This window comes from Odocoileus virginianus, chromosome 33 (genome assembly GCF_023699985.2).
Source record: "Odocoileus virginianus isolate 20LAN1187 ecotype Illinois chromosome 33, Ovbor_1.2, whole genome shotgun sequence".
NCBI lineage: Eukaryota > Metazoa > Chordata > Mammalia > Artiodactyla > Cervidae > Odocoileus > Odocoileus virginianus.
The window spans coordinates 16,618,986-16,639,307 of record NC_069706.1 but is presented as its reverse complement, the minus strand read 5'-3'; the positions used below and the strand labels follow the sequence as shown (position 1 = coordinate 16,639,307).

At 50.2% G+C, this 20,322-nt stretch overlaps 3 protein-coding genes across 8 annotated transcripts in view; 1 reads left to right on the top strand and 2 right to left on the bottom strand.

The window, feature by feature from the left end:
• The window catches only part of IQCK (IQ motif containing K), a 143,303-nt gene extending 141,261 nt beyond the window's left edge, over positions 1-2,042 (bottom strand). For all 4 annotated transcript variants that reach the window (XM_070460957.1, XM_070460958.1, XM_070460959.1 and 1 more), the window contains exon 1: positions 1,553-2,042. In XM_070460957.1, coding sequence (XP_070317058.1) covers positions 1,553-2,042 — 490 coding nt within the window. The remainder of the gene's footprint in view (positions 1-1,552) is intronic.
• KNOP1 (lysine rich nucleolar protein 1) lies at positions 1,815-15,518 on the top strand. Of its 2 annotated transcripts, none has more exons than XM_020895476.2 (5): positions 1,815-1,897; positions 4,813-5,717; positions 7,878-7,946; positions 12,280-12,357; positions 14,652-15,518. In XM_020895476.2, exons 2-5 carry the CDS (start codon positions 4,815-4,817, stop codon positions 14,961-14,963), a joined length of 1,362 nt encoding a protein of 453 aa, XP_020751135.2. In that variant the 5' UTR covers positions 1,815-1,897; positions 4,813-4,814; the 3' UTR covers positions 14,964-15,518. The 2 variants fall into 2 exon arrangements, with proteins under 2 accessions (XP_020751135.2, XP_020751137.2); XM_020895478.2 differs by lacking the exon at positions 1,815-1,897 and adding an exon at positions 2,191-2,273.
• Positions 15,519-19,239: 3,721 nt separating this feature from the next.
• The window catches only part of VPS35L (VPS35 endosomal protein sorting factor like), a 141,194-nt gene continuing 140,111 nt past the window's right edge, over positions 19,240-20,322 (bottom strand). For both annotated transcript variants that reach the window (XM_070460954.1, XM_070460955.1), the window contains one exon: positions 19,240-19,791. In XM_070460954.1, the coding sequence (XP_070317055.1) occupies positions 19,693-19,791 (99 nt within the window). In that variant the 3' untranslated portion in view covers positions 19,240-19,692. The remainder of the gene's footprint in view (positions 19,792-20,322) is intronic.

The window sequence follows — 20,322 nt, the reverse complement described above, 5'->3', positions numbered from 1 at the left end:
CATTCATCCCACACACTAGTAAAGTAATGCTCAAAATTCTCCAAGCCAGGCTTCAACAGTATGTGAACCATGAACTTCCAGATGTTCAAGCTGGATTTAGAGAAGGCAGAGGAGCCAGAGATCAAATTGCCAATATCCGCTGGATCATCGAAAAAGCAAGAGAGTTCCAGAAAAACATCTGCTTTGCTTTATTGACAATGACAAAGCCTTTGACTGTGTGGATCACAACAAATTGGGAAATTCTTCAAGAGATGGGAATACCAGATCATCTTACCTGCCTTCTGAGAAATGTGTGTGCAGGTCAATAACCAACTGTTAGAACTGGACATGGAAAAACCAGATGGTTCCAAATTGGGAAAAGAGTACATCAAGGCTGTATATTGTCACCCTGCTTATTTAACTTATATGCAGAGTACATCATGTGAAATGTCAGCTGGATGAAGCATAAACCAGAATCAAGATTGCTGAGAGAAAAATCAATAACTTCAAATACACAGATGACACCACCCTTGGGGCAGAAAGAGAAGAACTAAAGAGCCTCTTGATGAAAGTGAAAGAGAAGAATGGAAAAGTTGGCTTAAAGCTCAACATTCAGAAAACTAAGATCCTGGCATCTGGTCCCATCACTTCATGGCAAACAGATGGGAAACAATGGAAACAGTGAGAGACTTTATTTTCTTGGACTCCAAAATCACTGCAGATAATGACTGCAGCCATAAAATTAGAAGATGCTTGCTCCTTGGAAGAAAAGCTATGACCAACCTAGACAGCATACTAAAAAGCAGAGACAATACTTTGCCAGCAAAGGACCATCTAGTCAAAGCTATGATTTTTCCAGTAGTCATGTATGGATGTGAGAGTTGGAACTATAAAGAAAGCTGAGCACCAAAGAATTGATGCTTTTGAACTGTGGTGTTGGAAAAGACTCTTGAGAGTCCCTTGGACTACAAGGAGATCAAACCAGTCCATCCTAAAGGAGATCAGTCCTGAACGTTCATTGGAAGAACTGATGCTGAAGCTGAAGCTCCAATACTTTGGCCACCTGATGCGAAAAACTGACTCACTGGAAAAGACCCTGATGCTGGGAATGATTGAAGTCAGGAGAAGAAGGGGATGACTGAGGATGAGATGGTTGGATGGCATCACCGACTGGATGGACATGTGCTTCAGCAAGCTCCAGGAGGTGGTGATTGGACAGGGAAGCCTGGCGCGCTGCATTCCACGGGGTCGCCAAGAGTCGGACACGACTGAGCGACTGAACTGAAAGGAGGTTGCAGCATCACTGGTTCACGCCAAGGTCCCATTTATTCCCCTTTCTTTCCCTTGCCTTCAACCTGACTATGGACTTAGGCTGGAGGCTGCGCTACGTAACCTCGGGCCTCTCAAGAGTCTCAGTTTCCCCGCACGTAACATGGGGAGCCCGGCGGGCCCGCGGCGAGGCTGCCTGGAGGCCTCGCACGTCAGCCGCCTGGCGCACAGTAGGCGCCCAGCAAGCGCGGGTCCCGCCGGGCCGCCCGAGTCCCGTCCCTCTCGGCCGGCCCGGGCTGCCTACCCTCGCAGATCTGTTCCCACAGGTTCTTGCTAGGTAGCTCCGAAACCTGCACCGGCGAGACAGGCAGATCGAGGGACTCGGGAGACACTACGGGCACTGGCGTCCTGGCGGTGATGCACGACTCGTTGGAGACTGTCCCTTCCAAGCGCTGGGTGGTGCGGCCCACAGCTCCGGGTGCCGCCATGGCAGCGGTCGTGGGCGCCGTTTCCACGGCAACCGCGGGTCCCAAAAGGCCGCGACCCGGAAGAAACCGTACCTTGCAGGGACGGACCGCCGAGTCGAGATTGACTTCCGGGTCACGGCGGCGCGGGCTCTCACGTGGAGGCGGGGAACATTGGCCTTTGGGTGAGTTGGGAGAGCGCGTCGTAGGCGGGACGGAACCGGGACTGGAGACTGGGTCTGGGGACTTGCGCGACGAGCCGAGGGACCGGACGAGGATGACTTGCACCCTCAGATCCACGTCCCCCTCGTCGCCGGTCTGAGGCGCCATCTTCAGGAAGTTCTCCCGCTTTGGAGCTGGACCTGGGACACGGAGTAATCCCTCCCTCTGTGTGGAAACCTTGGTGCGGTCGGGCGTTTGAGGGGGCCGTCTCCCTTCGCGGCTCCCTTGCTTCCTGTTAGTGAGCCTGCGGTGGGAATTGGGTTTTGGAGCACAGGCTCCAAAGTTCTGCAGGCTGGGTTCGAATCCCAGTTTTATTCCTTGCTGGCTTTGGAACCCAAGGCAAGTGAATTAACGTCTCCAAGTCTCAGTTTGCACGTCTCTGAGATGGGTTATTTACACCGATCCTCACGAGGCTACTGCGAGAATTTAAAAGCGCTTTTGGAGAAAGCATTTTGCGTTCGCAGGAAACGCTGTAAGGTTTTTTTCCTCTTCCCTTCTTGAAGGAATGAATACACTTGGGATGTCGGGTTTGAAGGGAAGGCTCTTCTTCACTGCCAAAGAGGACAGTGCTGCAGTGTTTTAAACGGTGGAGCTAGGAAGAGAAAGGGATTAAGTTGGCGACAAACTCCCTTTGACTTCGTTGTTATCAAACCTCTAGACCACTCCTCCACTTGAGGCGCCCTTGACTCCACCCTCCCTGGTTTGACACCTCTCCCCCTCCTTTGCAGGCCCGTCTTCCTCTGCCCACCCATTTAAACGTTAGTATTCTCTGAGGTTCTGTCTCAGGCTCCTTTGTTCAAAGCTTACATATCATCCATATATTTCTAAATTTATGTCAGCCATATCAGCCCAGTCACCTCCGAGCCTCAGACCCATACAGCCAGCTGTCCACCAACATCTCCCCATGGCTGTCTCAAGGTGTCTGGGGTCGCAGATAGTCAAGACAGGACTGAGCGACCGAACTGAACTGAACTATTCCAACCAGCCTGTTGCCTTCAGTCACCCCTCCGCAGTCACCTCACACTTCAGATTTTTTTGTCTTAGGGCTTAGCATTGCCATCCTGTGCTTGCCCAAGCTGGAAACCTCTTCAGAAAGTTTGCTGACGACTGGTAGGCCAGATTTGATGACGTGTCTTACTCTGACCTTCCACTGTGCTTGCTTTTATCACAGGTACCACTGTGAACACAACTCTTTCCCATCCACACCTAGTTGCTTCTTGATGGCAGGGTCATCTTTTGTTCATCTCTGTGTCTCTAGCATCCCTTCCTTCCTTCACTGAGCGTTTATTGAGCACCCATTCTGCTAGGTAGAAAGCTAGGCCCTGGAAATACAGTAGACAGCCAGAGGAAGCCTGTGGTTGATCCCTCAGATCTCCAGGTGCTGTAGGAGCCATTTATGAGTGAACCTGAGCTACAGCTCAGGCCTGGCCTGGCTCTTTGAAATAGCTTAGAGTGAGGCACATCCAGCCTCTGGACTCTGAGGCTGAGGAAAACTGCTGGATGCAGCAGCTCCTGGCCTTTCCTGCCCACTGTCCAAAGCTCCTGTGAGGAGCTGTTTGTTTCTGGATTCCCTGAGTGTCTGCATGTCATCTAGTCCAGGGAGCAGGACCTGGGCTGGTGACTGGAGTGAGAGACTAGTCCACAACTGGAAGCTGAAATGTACTTGAAGGCCCACCTAGCACTTTCTCATAGGCACCTTCAGGACAGCCTCCCTCCAAAAAAGAAAAAAAAAAAACAAAACCCTGAGCATTCAGGGTCATTAAATGTTGCCAATTTGTTTGAAAAATTAAAAACATTGAAATAGGCTTGTAGACTGGATATGGCTCCCACCACCACCTGTGAGCCTATGATCTGATCTGGTTCATTGTCTCTTATGGATGGGGAAACTGAGGCCCAGAGAAGCCACTGCTGGGTGGCAAGACTATATGAGTCACCATTTGAACACAGCCATTCTCAGCCCCAACTGGGGCTTCTTGCTATACATCACTTTTGCTCCCATTCTTAGGAAGGTAATTAGAAAAGAGTTACCTAGGTATAGGGTGGGGCAGTTAATTTCCAGATGCAAAGCAACAGAGCTCTTCAGATGAAGCAAGGTAACAGGTTAATTATATCACAGTTACTCCCTCTAGTGAGAATCAGCAAGAAGAGTTAACCTAAGATTTCTGTCCTCTTCATCCAACAAAAGGTAAGCCCCTGGGGGCAGTGCCTGGCCTGTGGCTTGAGCACAGTTGTTTCAGTGGCTGGCACAGGGTACATTTCTGTGGAATGAATGAGGGCTTGAGGAAGGGGGTTAGGAAAGTAATCAACAATCTACCAAGCACTTTCCATGGATTATTGTTTATTCTTTCCAACAACTCTCTGAGAAAAGACGGGTTATGTCTCCCCATTTTCAGATGGGGAAGTTAAGGCCTGGGGAGGACAGGGGATTGACTTGAGGGATCAACTTGGATTTATTTGAACCTGAAGCTGTCAGGATTTAAATTTCATTCTGGGGGTCTCCTAGGTGGCCCTAGTGGTAAAGAACCTGCCTGCCAATGCAGGAGATTTAAGAGACTCAGGTTCGATCCCTGGGTTGGGAAGATCCCCTGGAAAAGTGCATGGCAACACACCCCAGTATTCTTGCCTGGAGAATCCCATGGACAGAGGAGCCTGGTGGGCTACAGTCCATGGGGTCACAGAGTCGGACACGACTGAAGCCGCTTAGCACGCACTGCTTCTTCCATCATGTTTCCCATTGCTTCCCAGGAATCGTGCCCATTTTCCCAGCCCCTAACCTTTCAGACCATCCACTCCAAGAAGCGTGGCTCTTGGTCATACCCAGTGGAGTTGTACTTAAAGCCACTTGGCGTGGGATAATTAGTACCATTTCTTTTTTCAGGAATGATCACTAAGGCTCACAAAGGTGAGGTGGGCCTTGGGCTCCCAGAAAAAAAGAAGAAGAAAAAGAAAGTGGTTAAAGAACCAGAGACTCAATACTCAGTTTTAAACAGTGACAATTATTTCACAGAGGTTTGTCCAAGAGTCACACCACCCTTGAAGGATGTGATCCAAGAGCAGGCACCCAGAATGCCTCTTGTGAAGAAAAAGAAGAAAAAGAAGGGTCACAGCACTGTCTGTGAGGAGCACCTTGAACCTGAGATCCCATTACGTGTTGGACGGACTGAGCGGTCACACAGCCCCAGGACGCAGGCACCTGGTCTGTCTGAGTCCCTCAGTGCGGAGAGGAAGAAGAGGAAGTCCATGTCCCCCGGCTCAAGGGTGAAGACCTCTCCAGACCCCAGACAGGACGAGGAAGTGACCAGAGCTGGCAAGAAGCTCAAAAAACACAAGAAGGAGAAAAAGGCCAAGGAAGCTACAGCCTTCTCAGGCATGGATCCTTGGTTCTGCGAGGCCGGGAATGCATTGTATACTCACTCAGTTGGGAAGGATGGCGTCCAGGAGCAGGCCGTCTCGGGACAGAAGCGGAAGCAAGGGAGTCCCAGGGAACACAGCGTGAAGATGAAGAAGAAGAAGAAGAAAATCCACCGGGAGGGAGATCCCCCGCTGGGGCACCCTGACTGCTCCTGGTCCCTGGAGAGCAGCCCTACGAAAGGAAATAAAAAGAAGCCAGTCAGAGTTGAAGCTCCAGAATACATCCCCATAGGAGATGGCCCCAGGGCCTCTGTGAAGAAGAAAGTGAAGTCCAAGAAAAGGGTGGAGCAGGCGGACCCCGAGGAGTCAGCTCTGAAGAGGAAGAAGAAGAAGAGGCAGGAGAGCAAAGCAGCAGAGCCGCCTTGGGAAGAGGTAGGCTTTCCTTCAGAGGCCGACTGCTGGGGAGAATAAGGGTGCAAGTTGGGAGTGTGTGTGTGTGTGTGTGCAATCTGTCAGAAAAGGAGGATTTATTGACACAGATAACTAGAAAGTTTGATAGCTGTCTAGCTCCAGATATGGCTTGATCTGGGCACTAGTGTAATAGTAGTACAGGTATGTATCCCTTGCTATCGAAACTTTACCCAAGTTTTCTGCACTCAGGGTCTGTATTAATAGGATTAAGGTTTTAATTTATTAATAGGACTTAGTTAATAATTATTTTTAATTATTAAAAACTTATTAATAGGAATAAGTCTTTCAGATAAATTCCTCTTTCTAAACTCTTACCACTTGCTATCTACAGCTCAGGACCCAAACAGTTCCTGAGATAATACGATGTCCAGAGCTATCTGAGCTCAAGATACACAGTCTAGGGATCGAATTAAATTTGGATCACAGAAGATGCCTATGTGGCTTTTCCTGGCTCTGTGCTTTGTGTCTTTCAATGCTGGTTTTAGTCTCAGGCTCCTCCCCACCCCAGCCCCGAGGTGAGATGGTCCCAGCATCTCCAGGCTTTTGTCATAGTAGTTAAGCCACCCCCAAAGGGAGAAGGGCAGCCCCTCCAAAACGATTACAGGAAGCGTCCTGGCACTGCTCTCCCAGCTCTCCTTTGGGTCGCACAAAGCAGAAGCCCCGGTCTGAAGCCAGTGGGCAGGGGCTGACGGCGTCTGTCCCAGTGGAACCCCACTGTCCGAAGCTGGGGGGAGGTGGTGGTCCTGTTACCAGGAGGAAGGGAAGGGATGGCCGCCTGGTGGAGACAGCAGAGGTGTGCTGTCCATCCAGACCCGCTTCCGGGATGGGGGCGGGGAGGGAGGAGATGGGCTGAGCATGGGGTCCCGGGGTGATGTGAGCGAACAGAGCCCTCCAGGGCTCAGCACATGGGACTCTGGGTGCCAGGCGGAGCACACCCGAAGCGCGGAAGTGGCAGTTGTCGCTGCTGAGGACCTCAGGGAAAGTGGCCACCCCGAATCTCGCTGTCACAGGGTCCTGCAAGGGGCTGAGGTCACTGAGAGAGCGTGGCCTGTGCACCCGTGTGGGAGCTGAGACCTGTGAGGGGCCGGGGCCATCTGTGCCTGGGGAGCAGCAGGTGCGGAGACCTGGGAGGAACAAAGGGGCGGGAGTGGCAGGGGCGGGCCGCTGGGGCCTGGCAGAGACTGTAGCAGCCGCAGGGGTCTGGATTTTCATGTAAATAGGGTAGGGGCCCGTGGAGGGTTTTGGGGGATGAGGTAGTGTGGTCCAGTTGTGGTGGTTTTACATTTTTTAATTGAGATAGAACCGACATAGGGCAGGTGTTGGGGGCAGGGAAGCAGCAGTAGAACCTGTCCTAATGGTTCAGGCAGGAGAGAAGGTACTGACTGGAACTCGGAGTTGGGGGCTGCGGGGCATGGTATGGAAGAGGGAACTGGGGGGGCTTCAGGTTCGCTGCAGGGCGGCCAGCCCCCGCCTCTGCCCTCCCTGGCCCTCGCCCACCCCTCCCCGCATCAGTGGGGCCCTGGCCTTGCTCCTGGCTGGCGCGTCACCTGGGAAGTGGGGCATCGTCTGGCCGGGAAGATCGTGCTCTCGGCCTGAGTTGGGAAATTGGGGTTAGTGTGAGTTAGTGTGAGCCTTGTCTCTGAGCTATGCGGTGACCTCGTGATAGCCCCTTCACTGCTCTGAGCCTTAGTTTCCTCACCTGGCACATAGGTCAGTGCCGCAGTTCTGAGGACAGGATTGGGGAGCATGGTGGAAGAGAAGGGCTTTGCAGGTAGCTGTGTGGCCAAGAATCCACCTGCCAATGCAGGAGACATGGGTTTGATCCCTGGGTTGGGAAGATCCCCTGGAGTAGGAAATGGCACCCCACAGTAGTCTTCTTGTCTGGAAAATCCCAGGGACAGGGGAGCCTGGTGGGCTACAGCCCATAGGGTTGCAAAGAGTCCGCTATGACTTAGCACTAGTGGAAGAGGGGGGAAGGCAGGTGTTGTTTGGTGGGGGGGTGGGAGAGGCGGGGTGCTGCAGTCTTGCATCTTTTCTGGGCTCATCACGGTCTCGCCTGCCGGGCTGCCCCAGTGGAGGCCATGGTCCACTTGAGCCTTACTCCCTCCGCCTTCTTTGCAGGAACCCGACACGGACTTGGAGGTGGTGTTAGAGAAGAAGGGCAACATGGACGAGGCGCACATAGACCAGGTACGGCCGGTCCTCATCATCCACCACCTCCCCCAGCCCCCCAGGAAACATGCTCGCCTCCTAACAGGCCACAGGATCCTGGTCCCAGAGGCGTCGGGGGCTCCACAGGCCCCCGGACCGGCCTCTGCCCCACCTCCAGGGGCAGGGAGACTGTGGCCGCCCTCACTTACAGCTGGGAGAGCCCTTCACCGCCACAGCCTTGGCTGAGGCGCCATCGGGTCCTGCAGCATCCCGGGCTGAGGTTGTCCTACTCCTAACTGCTGCAGGGGGAGGGGGGACATGTCCCCCAAACCCGCAGGCTCGGCAGGGGAGACGAGCTCTGCCTGGCCCATGTGCCACCTCCTGGGCTCCTTGCAGCAGCGCGGGGTTTTTTTTTTTTTCCTGTCTTTCTCAACTTTATTTAAATATAATTGACATACAATAACTACACATATTTAAGATGTACAGTTTGATGAGTTTTAACATATGTATGCATCTAGGAAACCAGCTAAGCAATTAATGAACATACCCACCATTTCCAGAAGTTTCCTTGTGCCCTTTTGTAATCCATCCCACCCTTCCCCATCCCCAGGTAACTGCTTCTACTCTGTCACTGTGAATTAGTTTCTCTTTTCTAGAATTTCTGTATAATTGGGATTATACAGCAGTGCTCTTTTTTAAACAGGCTTCTTTCACTTAACATAATCATTTTGAGATTTATCTATATTGTTGCATGTATTAATAATTTATTTGTTGTTATAGCCTGTCCAGTATTCCTTGTATTATTTGTTTTGATGTTAAAAACATTTTCAATTCTCAACTGAATTGCCTAGATTGCCTTTGGAAAAAATCAGTTGACTCTGTGTGTGTGATGTGTGGTGTGGGTCTGTTTCTAGGCTCTCCATTGAGTTTCACTTATCTGTATGTCTGACTTTACACTAGTACCTCGTTGTCTAGATTACTGTAACTATATAATAAGTCTTAAATCAGGTAGTGTTAGTCTCTAGCATCATCCTTTTTTAAGTTACTTTGGCTATTTCACGGCCTTTGTGAGTCTATATAAATTCTAAATTGTTGATTGCTACCAAAAAATACTGCTGGGGTTTTGATTAGGATTGCCTTGAATCTCTAGACCAATTTGGGAAGAATTAATATCTAAACAGTATGAAGCCCTCTGATCCATAAGCATGGCATCTCTGTCCCTTTATTTAGGTCTTTAATTTCTCTCAGTAATGTTTTATAGTTTTCAGTGTCCAGGTCCTACACATCTTTTGTCAAGTTTTCCTTAATTATTTTATATTTTTATGCTGTTGTAAATAGTATTTTAGTTCAGTTTTTCATTGTTGCATATATTGTGAGTCTGTAGAGATATAAGTGTTGTACAAAAGCCTTAGGAGGGGTTGTTCTATTGTGGACCAGCTTCTGCTTTTGTCATGCCCAGATCCCATGTGGGAGCCGGACTTTCCGGAATTGGGATATTTTGTGATCCTGGACCCAAAAGCTTATCAGGACAGCATAGTAAATAACCACATAAATGTGGCCTTGGGCCATTGCTGATGCAGTGACCTTGGCAGTCACTAGCCTCATGACCCCATGTAGGGGGCTGTGACAACCAGATGAGGCCGCATTGGGGAGGCGCTCAGCAAAGCCTGCCCAGGATCTGTGCTTAGTAAGCGGGAGCCCTTCACCTGCCTGTGCCCTCAGGCTGCATCAGGGAGGGACTGCTGGATAGAAGCAGGGTGTGATGTGGGCACGGCCCGGCGGTGGCCCCACTGCCCCAGGAGAGAGATATGGAGGAGAGCTTGCAAGCCAGCCGTGTACGGGGAGGGAGGCCTACCAGATGCTTCATGGCGAACTCCCTGCCTGCTGCCTTTGGGGCCCTTCTCCCTGGAGAAGGGGCTGAGAGGATCAGTAAGATGATGCTGCCAGAGCCCGATCCAAGGCCTGGCACAGACCACGCACCTCCCAGAACCGGGAGCTCCCCAGCCTCCTGCAGGGCATAGTCACTGAGCTGGGGGAGGGCTGGGCTGCGTGGCTGGTGGGGCCTCACCCCCCAGAGACGACCGGTGGGCACTGACTGTCCAGGCCCAGCCCCTGCCTGCCTCGCTCCCAGGTTCTCGGCGACTTATATGCCACTTGTCCACGCAAGGCTTACCAGCCACCTCTTTGCTTCCTATGAATTTGTGCCTATTAAGTACTTCACAGTTTCTAAGAAAACCATTTGGGTGACAGATGACCTCAATGTAAGTGAAGCTTTCTGCCTCACCTCTCTGTCTATTTCTCCTGTAAAAAAGTTCATTATGTTAAAAAAAAAAAAAGGTGGGGGAAGCAACCTGAAATCCTACCACCTAATAATAATCGCTGTTAACCCTTTGTTGTTATATTCTTCCAGACTTTGCCTTTGTAACAGTATACCTGTGATTTCAAAGCAGCATGCAGTCACACGCAGTATACTGTTCTTCTCTATCACCTGGCAGGTTCACTGCTTTCCACTTCCCTGAGTGCACATCCACTGAAGTTCCACGTGGTTCCCCGCTGGCAGCTGACTTCCCCTGTAGGAATCTGCCATCACTTTCTCTTTCATCCCTGCAGCTGCCACTCGACTTTGTTTTCTGTAGTTTTGAACTACATAAACAGTCACCTCGTCTCAGCCTGTGGCAGATGAGAGGAGGAGAGGCCACAAACTGGGGGCAGCTAAATTACAACTGAACCCTTGGGGGAAGGGTCAGGCCCTCGAAGCTTCTGTATCCGACTGCAGCGTCATTAATACGCTGACTGTACAGTGTGTGAGGTCCCTGCTGTGCCAGGGGCTCATAGTCTTAGGAGCTTATGACTTAGGACGGTTCATTGTGAGAGCAGGGGACTTTCTCACACCAACCGGTGAGCCCCTGACACAGTCAGGGTCCCGCAGTTGAGCTCGGTCAGCCACTGCCTGCCTGGAGACACTGTCAGATCCCTCAGCTGAAGGGCTCAGTCCCACCTGACTGCTCCCCACCCCCACACCCCATTCAGATGCCAGTCATAAGCAGGCTGTCAGCTGTGCCTCGCACCAACCAGCTACAGATCAGAGGTTCCAAAGACTTCCTCCTCGGGTTCAGTTAATGTGCCAGAGCAACTCACAGAACTCACAGAGGCACTTTACTCGGTAGATGAATGGTTTATTCTAAAGGCATATAACTCAGGGGCAACCGGAAGAATGAGATGCACGGGGCAGGGGCTTGGAGCTGCCATGCCTTCCTGGAGAGCTCTAGTCTCGCCAGATATCCAGGGTTCGCCAACTCGGAAGCTCTCCAAACCTTAGCCTTTGGGTTTTATGGAGACCTCATTACTGATACAGTTAATTGAATCAGTGGCCATTTGGTGGTTGAGCTCAACCTCCACCTCCCGGCCTCTCCCCAGAGGTCAGGGGAGTGGGCCTGAAGGTTTCAACTCTTTAATCTGGTGGTTGGTTCTCCAGGCAGCTAGCCCCCATCCTCAGGTGCTTCCCAGAATCGCCTAATTAACATAGCAACTTGAATTGTTCTTCTCGGGAAATTCCTAGGGTTTTTGGAACTCTGTGCCAGGAATGGGGATGAGGCTATATATGAATATTTCTTGTTTTATATTTCTTACTGTAGATTACAATATCACGGTTCTCTGTCTCCCAGTTATCCTCTGAGGTCAATGTATTCATGTATTTGAGGATAAATAGACCATGATACAGAAAGATTAACTGACTTACCCAAAACCACACAACTAGTTAAAGGCGGTGCTAGGATTCAAACTAGGCAATGCCTGTCTCAACAGTCTGTGTTCTTTCTAGAAGATGCTGTCAGCAGGAGAGTTAACCACAATATCCTTTGTATAGCCCGGGCTGTGGGCAGTATATTTTGGGAAAATTTCAACCCCAGATGGCTCTACAAACAAACAAGGTTCTAATCCTAAAGGTAGATGAGCTGCTTCTAGTCTCGAAAGATTCATCCTTTTTTTTTTTCTTGGCCACATCTTGTGGCTTCTGGGATCTTAGTTCCTCCATCAGGGATTGAACCCAGGCTCCAGCGGTGAAAGTGCTGAGCCCTGACCACTGGACCACTGGGGGATTCCCTGGAAGATTCATCTGTAAGGAATGGAAAACAAGGATAAATGAGGCCTGCACATCTTAGGCCAAGGGATTGCACCTTTAGATGATCAGAGGGTATTTTTGACAAATGCCTCCCGCAGTCTGCAGCAGAACAAAGCTGCCTGAGATACCACCAGACCCCTCAGGTGAAGATCCCTTCAGTCTTTCCCCCACTCCCACCGCATCTCTGTCCTGGCTTTGAAGCTCAGAGGTAACTGTCTCACTGCCCTCTTCCCTTTCCTTTCCCTTGCTCAGGTGAGGCGGAAAGCCTTGCAAGAAGAGATTGATCGTGAGTCGGGTAAGACGGAAGCTTCTGATGCCAAGACCTGGACAGTAAGTTTGCCGCTGGGCTCTTTGAGGAGTCTTCAGCGTCCCACCCCCTTCTCACCTTGTGGAGTGGAGGGACAGGAGGCCAAGTCCCTCTGGCCCAGAGGCAGCCCCAGCCCGCCAGCTGGCTCCCTTCTGCACAGAGCTCGTCCTGAGCTCATTTCCTTCCTTCTGGAAGAGGTGCTTGCCTCCCTCCTGGAGAGCTGGCTGCTTGAGATAAGCTGCCTGGACCTTTACCTCCTCCTCTGGACGGGCGCGGTGTCCTGGGCACTGGTCTCTCGGGGCACATGACAATGAGCCCTTCCCAGCGGTGGGTGGTGCCCTCAGAACGCTGCTGGCACGGGCGGGGGGAGGGGGGCAGAGGTGGGGGCATGTGTGGCAGGTCTGGTCCAGTTGGAATCCAAAGCAGGGCTGAGGAGATGGGACAGGAGAGCGTATAGCATGGGGCGCGTGATCTGGCTGAAGGAGGGGATGGGAGGATGCGGTGGGCACTGCTGGGGGATGTGTGTGTGGGTAAGCGGGGAGCTGGGGTAGAAGGCTCAGTCTGCAGGCCTGAGGCCTAGGAGGGGGCAGAGGGGAGGGAAGAGTACTTGTTAATAGACGTGGATCTGGGGGAAGAGGATCCAGATGACGGGAAGGCGTGTCTGCTTGTGCTGTTTGAAGCTTTCATGGTGTAACACAGAAAACAACAGTTGATTCAAATCTAAAGACCTGAGATCCATTCTGAGCTCAGCCACTCTCTACAGCTGAGACTTGAGCAAGTAACTTCCCTCCTGTGAGCTTCAGTTTCTGCACCTGTAAAACGGGACTGGTGCTCTGGGCCAGTGGCATATAGAATGCGGCTTGTTACCTGTCCTTCCTCTAGGGTCTCCTTTCTCTCCATCTGCTTGAGCTGGGCGGAGCTGATAAGATTCCATGATTGAGTGAGGAAGGCCAGAAACAGGCCCGTACCACCCAGAGCAGCAGCCCAGTGGCTTTACTGGTGGACCCGACATCAGGGGGCTGCTCGGCACAGGCTGGGGTCTTCCGCAGATGCTTTAGGTGGCACTGCCCCAAGGCTCAGGACCACTTGACTGCTGAGGCGCACGGTGGGCATGTGAGACCGGGTCCCCTCCAGGAGCTGGCTTCCAGGACTGGTCAGCCTCTGGTAGCTCTCTCCTCTACACCAAGTGCAAGGTTGTCAGATGTGGCCTCTCATTCTAGAAATTGAAGGCTTGGGAAGCTGTCTTTGGTCCTGTATTGGGGCCACTGTGAAGCTGGGGGAACTTGTCACCAGTTCACTCAGGGCAGCTGTAGTGATGACTGGTTCCTATTATTCTCCCAAAGCTGACCTAGAAATTAAGAGCTCAGTTAGCGTTTGGCTTATAAGCGGAAAGTTCCCGGGTGGCACAGAGGTCAGCAGTCCTGGTGGGGTGGGTGGGTAGGAGTGGGTACCAAGTGCCAAGAACAGCCAGTTTTTGAGGATTTAAAACCAACCAGGCATCCTGCTCTGGGTTGCTGGTATTAAGTCTGATCTGAGCCTCACTGAAGCCCTGTTGGGGTGGGGGCGGGTGTCACACCCCCACTTTGCAGATGAGGACATTAAGGCTCAGAGAGGTTAAGTAACTTGACCATGGTAAGACTGGTGGGATTTGATCCTGACTCTTCAAAGTCAGTCTTCGTGGGGAGCTGGGTTTCTCACCTCTGCCACAGACTTGGGAGGGGAGTCTTCTGTTGGGCCACTTCTCTGAGGGGCTCTTTTGCATTTTCTCGAACATGTGATTAGTGCATGGGTGGTAGAGTGCTCTGAACAGGAATTGGAGCCCCGAGTTCCTAGGCTGACTCTGCCTGCAACTCCTGTGAGCCTTTACCTCTCCGGGCCTCCACGCCTTTGCTGCCAGAAAATGTAGTGTTTCTGCGAAGCTAAATGCTTTTCAGACTCCCACTTGCACTCTCCACCTCCGCCTCAGACTGACGGATGAGTAGCCAGCTGGCGAGGTGTGTCGTACTGACTTCCGTGAACCGGGGGAGAAGGAGTTAAGTAGACGGGCAGCTTGGTGTGAAGGGTGGCTCTGGTGAGGGCCAGACCTGAGACGCAGTCCTGCAGGATTACCACGTAGGCCTGAGGCCCCTCCAGCTGCAGACCTCCATTTCCTCATCAGTGGAGGGGGACCCAGCAGCAGTCCTCACAGGGCTCTGGTTGGAATTAAGAAGTAATTCCAGTAAGCCTTTGATCATCTGGATCCTCCCTGGCTGGGGGCTGGGGAAAGACCCGGGCTTTGGAAGCCAGGAGAGTAACCACCTGTTTTCTCTTACCACAGGGAACCCAGTTTGGCCAGTGGGATACTGCTGGTTTTGAAAACGAGGAACAGAAACTGAAATTTCTCAAACTCATGGGTGGCTTTAAAAATCTGCCCCCTTCCTTCAGTCGCCCCTCCACCACGGAGGCCAGGCCCAACATGGCTCTCAGCAAGAAGGCTGCCGACACCCTGCAGCGGAACCTGCAGCAGGACTACGACCGGGCCCTGAGCTGGAAGTACAGCCGGGGGGCCGGGCTCGGCTTCTCCGCCGCCCCGGCCAAAGTCTTTTATATTGACAGGAACGCATCCAAGTCAGTCAAGTTTGAAGATTAAACTCTGCTGTCTCGTCCCCCCAAAACACCCAACATTGCTTTTATTGTTCTATCAGGCAGATGAAAGCCATAGGACAGTTGTCTCGAATCGAACTCCTGCGAAGATTAAGGACAACTGCGTTGATGTGCTTGGACAGACTGGGGTGAGGGCAGCTCCTTTTAAGAGCCAGGAGAACATGTTGAGTGGCTCCTGTTTTCTGTGTGGCGCGTCCATTCCTGTTGAAGACAGTGAGTATAACTAGCAGGAGCGCACACTTGTCGAAGGCGTCCTGGTTGCCAGGCACTTACATGTCTCCCCTGCATTCATGTATTTAATCGTCATGATTCTGAAACAGGTGCTATTATTATCCTCATCTTAGGAAATGGGGTTCTGGGATGAGGAGACTGGGGTTCAGGGATAAAGTAATAACATTGCCTGGGGTCACTCAGTGAGTTAAGTGCCAAGTGTACTTTTGTGCCCAAGGCCTGTGTCAACTATTCACTACAATGACTGTACACTCTAGGGAATTTCACCCAAAATACTCATTGGGATTAAAATATCTTTTGATTGAAGAAACAGAGGCTTATTACATGTCTACATCTCAAGCAGGAAGTGGGATTAATGTAAACGGGCAAAAGCAAGCTCGTTTCCCCTCCCCCTGTTGGAGTAGCCACAGGCAGAAAGGCGTCTGGATTCCCACCAGACAGACGTGGCCAAGCTGCCTCTGCCGCTGGGAAGCTGCTTCTAAACCCATCCTGCCTTTTGCAGTCTGTGTTCCTTCCATCCCCGGGGCTGTGCTGGGATTTAATCTTTCTTGCTTTAACTGGATTCTAAGCAAGGCATTTGAGAGAGCAATTGGCTAATCCTCCACACGCACGAATGGCATGTTCTTTCCCAGGGACGTGTTTATTGGATTCTTTCCAACTACAAGGAAGAGAATTCTAGGTGACTTCCATGGAGGAGGTCGAATGTCAGGAGGCAACAGATGTGGGGGTGACAGGGCGCTGCCTCATCGGTCTGGGAACAGTGTTTCCAAAGCTTTGATGCTGTAGCCAGCCTCATAAACTCCCAGTACCCCAAGTGACATGTGACCACCTTCTCTCCATTCACCTAGTGTTTTGCGTCCCAAAATACAAGTTCTGCTTGGGCCTTTTTCACACCACTTGGCTTGAACTTCCCCTCCAGACATGCTATCTCAGGCGGGCCTGGACAGCCAGGGAATTCAGTCTCACATGGGCAGGAGTCCTGTGTAGGGGGTTGATTCAGCTTCCCATGAAGGAAACGAATGTTTCCTCTCTGCTCCACCATCCTACCTTGGCTTCCTCAGCTTGGTGGAAAGATGACTGTAGCGATTGCATGCAGCAAATCAAGACACTAGACCATTCTAGAGGGAGAAGAGAAAGCTGCTTGTGGCTCAAGGAAACGTCCAGAAGCCCTTTTGTCATAACTCGTTGCCCAGCGTCGGGTGCCCAGTGTTGCCCACCCATTCTTGAGCCAGCCCCTGGCATGTGGAGGGAAATTCTCAGGCCAGTCAGGAAGGAAGACTGAGGTTCAGATGCTGGCAAGGTGAACCTGGGTCCACTACTGCCCCAGCAGGCAGAGGTGAGGCTGGTCTGCCTGGGCCCTGACCAACAACCATTGGCCAGGTCTGGAGTCCTGCATGCCCGTGTCAGCCCTGATTCTGGTGGGCCACCTCCCACAGAACCTGAATGTGGCCCTCCATGGATGCAGTCTTGAGATACATAACGGAAGAGGCCTACAAGGTGAGGTTCTGCATTGAGTTAGCTCTTCAGGGCATGTCCTCTTCCGACAGCGGTGGTCTTGATCCACACTCTGGGAATCTGCCCATTGTGAAAGGAGCGAACCACGTCTCTGATCCCTGTGTCTTGCTGATAGCTCATGTCACAGTTTGGGCCTGCTTGGCTGTCAGGAAGGACCGTGCCCACCCATCAACTGTGTGATTCTGGAGAGCGGGTGAGCAGTTGTCCCCCTCTTGCCGTTCAAAGTGTACAGTCTCTCTGTGATGAGATTTGACTTTCTAGCACCATGTGGCTGAAGAGTTCCCCCTGGCTTGGGAAGGTTTATTAAAGTCTGTTCCTGAAGCAGGGTCTAAGCAGAGAAGGTTGGACAGCCAAGACGGCAGGATGCCAGGTGTCCTCAGATTGAACCTGGCCTTGTCTCGGCTGCTTGCGTAGGTGCAGACCATGCTGCTGTAGTGACGGCTCCAGCTCTGAGGTTAACTGGGCCTCGCTGTCCTTTTGTAAACTGAACAACATTGTCTTGAGTCGCCCCTCTCCGCTTTGCCCCATGTCCTGGGTCCTCCTCAAGCTGTCTTCAAGGTTTTTTTTTTTGGTGTGATTTCCCATGTTGTTCATTTGTTGATTCTGTGTAGCACACAGCCTGTCTCCACTGGAACAAGGCAGTTTTTGGATTTTCACTCAATCTGGGAGAGGTGGGTGGGGGTGTCTGGTATGTAAGCACAGCCAAGGTCTTAGCTGAATATGTAACAACCCTGCTCTCAAACACATTGGCCTTTTCTCCCTTGGGGATTTCTCACAGACTGATCCTCCTATGTATGGCAGGGCCTTCCCTCATTACCATTGCCTTTATCCAGCTGTTCCCCAAACCTCAGGATTCTTGACCACTTTATTCCTTGAGGTGATTTCCTCTGTTTCCCACTAAGCTCCTCCCTGAGGCCACCCTTCTGCAATTAGATTGGCCCATCAAAAGTATTTGCCAGATTAGAGTTCTTCCCTTAAAAATTGTGTGTTCAGCTCTACAAACAACTATTTAGGTTCTATGCACCCCCGCAACCCCCCGCCCATCCCAGTCCTCATCACTGGAACCTGTTAATATGTTGTGATGCAAAACCAACAGGAGTTTAAGGTAGCAGATGGAATTAAGGTTGCTAAGCAGTATGATTTGACTGGGCCTACCCAGATAATCCAGGGTTAAAAGTATCAATAGAAGACAGAGACAGAAGAGTCAAGAGATTTGTAAGAAACACTCAACAAGCTGTCACTAGTTTGAAGATGAAGGGACCCCATGCCAAGGCATGCGGGTGGCCTCTAGAAGCTGGGAAAGGCAGGAAAACTGATTCTCCCCTAGAGACTCCAGAAGAACGCAACACCTTCATTTTGAAGGAAAGGCCACTGGACTTCAGACCAGTAGAGCTATAAGGTGATAAAACTGTGACATTTTAAACCCCTAAGTGTGGCAGTTTAAAGCAACAATAAAAAAATTAATACAGGTGTCATAGAGAAGTTTTCATTTTTACCTTATTTCCTAAAAATTTTCTGGTTCCATCATTCTTCACGATTGTAGACCTCATGCCATGTAGGCTGCAGTCTTCAGAGACTGGGTAATTTAGTTAACAGGCTGGGGAACCCGCACGAGAACACAAAATCTCAGCTTTCACCTGGGCCAAGGTGACATGTGAATCAGAAGCTGCTTTGGTGTAACGTATCCCTGACCTAATGTGAAAGTCCAAGTCCAGGTTAATGGAAGAGCAGTAGGAATTCACTGACTCAGGCTTGGGCACTGATGCTGTCTGGTATGTATAGACTCAAACCAGAAGAAATGACTTAAAAGTGCATAATTTGAATTTGCCAATTGACTTTCATATGAACAGTATATAGTAAAAGTGGTATAGGAAATGATTTTAATGGAATAATCTTGTGTAATAAAGGCCACTTGGGAATATTTGAGCAATGCCACCATGCTTTCTTCTTCAGTACACGCTGTTCTTCATTGCAGGCCATTTTCTCAGAATTCTTGGGTTGGGGGTGGGGTGAGGGTCACTGTTAAGCTGGCAGAAAATTCACAGCATATTCTTGGTCCCAAACTATTCAGTTAAAACATGAGTTTATATAAATTTTTAATTATTTTAGCTACTTCTGTGCAAACTGTAATCAGGCTTTTCACAGAGTAGAAGTGAAATATAGTCTGCTCAGTGGATACCTTCCAAAAATACAATGGTTTGGGGGCACTTTTAATCCACAGCTTGGATGCATTTTCCTGCACAAAGGTTCTAGGCTGCGAGTCACCACTACGACCAATATTCATGATCTTACTGATTCAAAATAAAATGTCAGTGGAAGCTCATTAGTGGTAATACAAGAATCAAACTCCATCAAACTAGTAAAAAAAAAGCAGACTGAATCACATGCTGTTTAGGGTTAGGGCTGCAAGAAAACCAGACAGTATATTTAGACACATACTGAGGCTGTTTAGACACATTCTCTTCTGGATGAGTAAGAGTCAGTGGTAACTAAATGAACAGTCATGAACATAAATATTCCTTCAGGGAGGTTTATTCAGTTACAGTATATTTTCCATCCAAGCCCAGAGAATCTTAAATCTGACTTTGTTTTCTCCTTTAATCTATAAGCGTATTTAAAATCCAATCAAGAGCCGGTTTTGACATAAAGCAAATCGGGGAAAGGGCACAGTGACTCTTTCAAAGTGGACTGCTTTTCAAGATTCTGTTTTCAATTAACTTTCAATTAAACCTTCCTGAAAAGAGAGATGTTACTTGAATCCTCTGTTTTTCTCTAAAGGCCCATCTGAAGGCCAGTTGTGCAAAGAAACAGACGCCGCGCTCAGTGGGCAGGAATAGATTCGAATACTCTTGACAGCTCTCACTTCACTTCACTGGCAGAACAGCAGAGAAACCAATCTGTATGTGTGTAAAAATGAAAACAAAAATACAAAACAGGTCTTTTCTGGATTGGCATCAGAGACCCTGGAGTCAGGTCCTTGTCTGCAGAGGGAGCCTGAGGGCCAGCTCAGTCAGATGCCCCATGTCGGGCTGCTTGCTCTGCTTCTTGATGTATTCCAGAGTTTTTACCTAGGAGGAAAGAGAAAGACTCGTCTCCTTTGTGGTTCATAATTCTCAAGGCTCTGACAAATCAGCCATATTGTGAACTTAGGTTTATTAGAGAGAAGAAGCCAGCAGCTTTTAAATAAGACTCCTTAGATTACAACTTGCTCTTAAAATCAAGAATTACTACTGTTTTCATACGTGCTGCTCTTATTTACAGGGAATTAATACTAGTTAGTGGTCCCTTGGTTCTAGGATCCTCAGCTGATACCAAACCAAAGGTACACAATCCTTTATAGAAATTGGTGTAGTATTTGCATGTAACCTTCATACACCCTCCTGTATATTGAAATCATCTCCAGATTATTTATAATCCCTACTATAATGTAAATGCTATGTCAGTAGTTGCAGATACACGACAAATTCAGGTTTTGGAAACTTTCTGGAGCTTTTCTCCCCCTGAATATTTCTGAGCCGTGGTTGGTTGAATCTGAGGGTGCTGAACCTGTAGGTATGGAGAGCTGTTTGTCCTTCGTGGGGCCTGGCACCTTCCTGGAA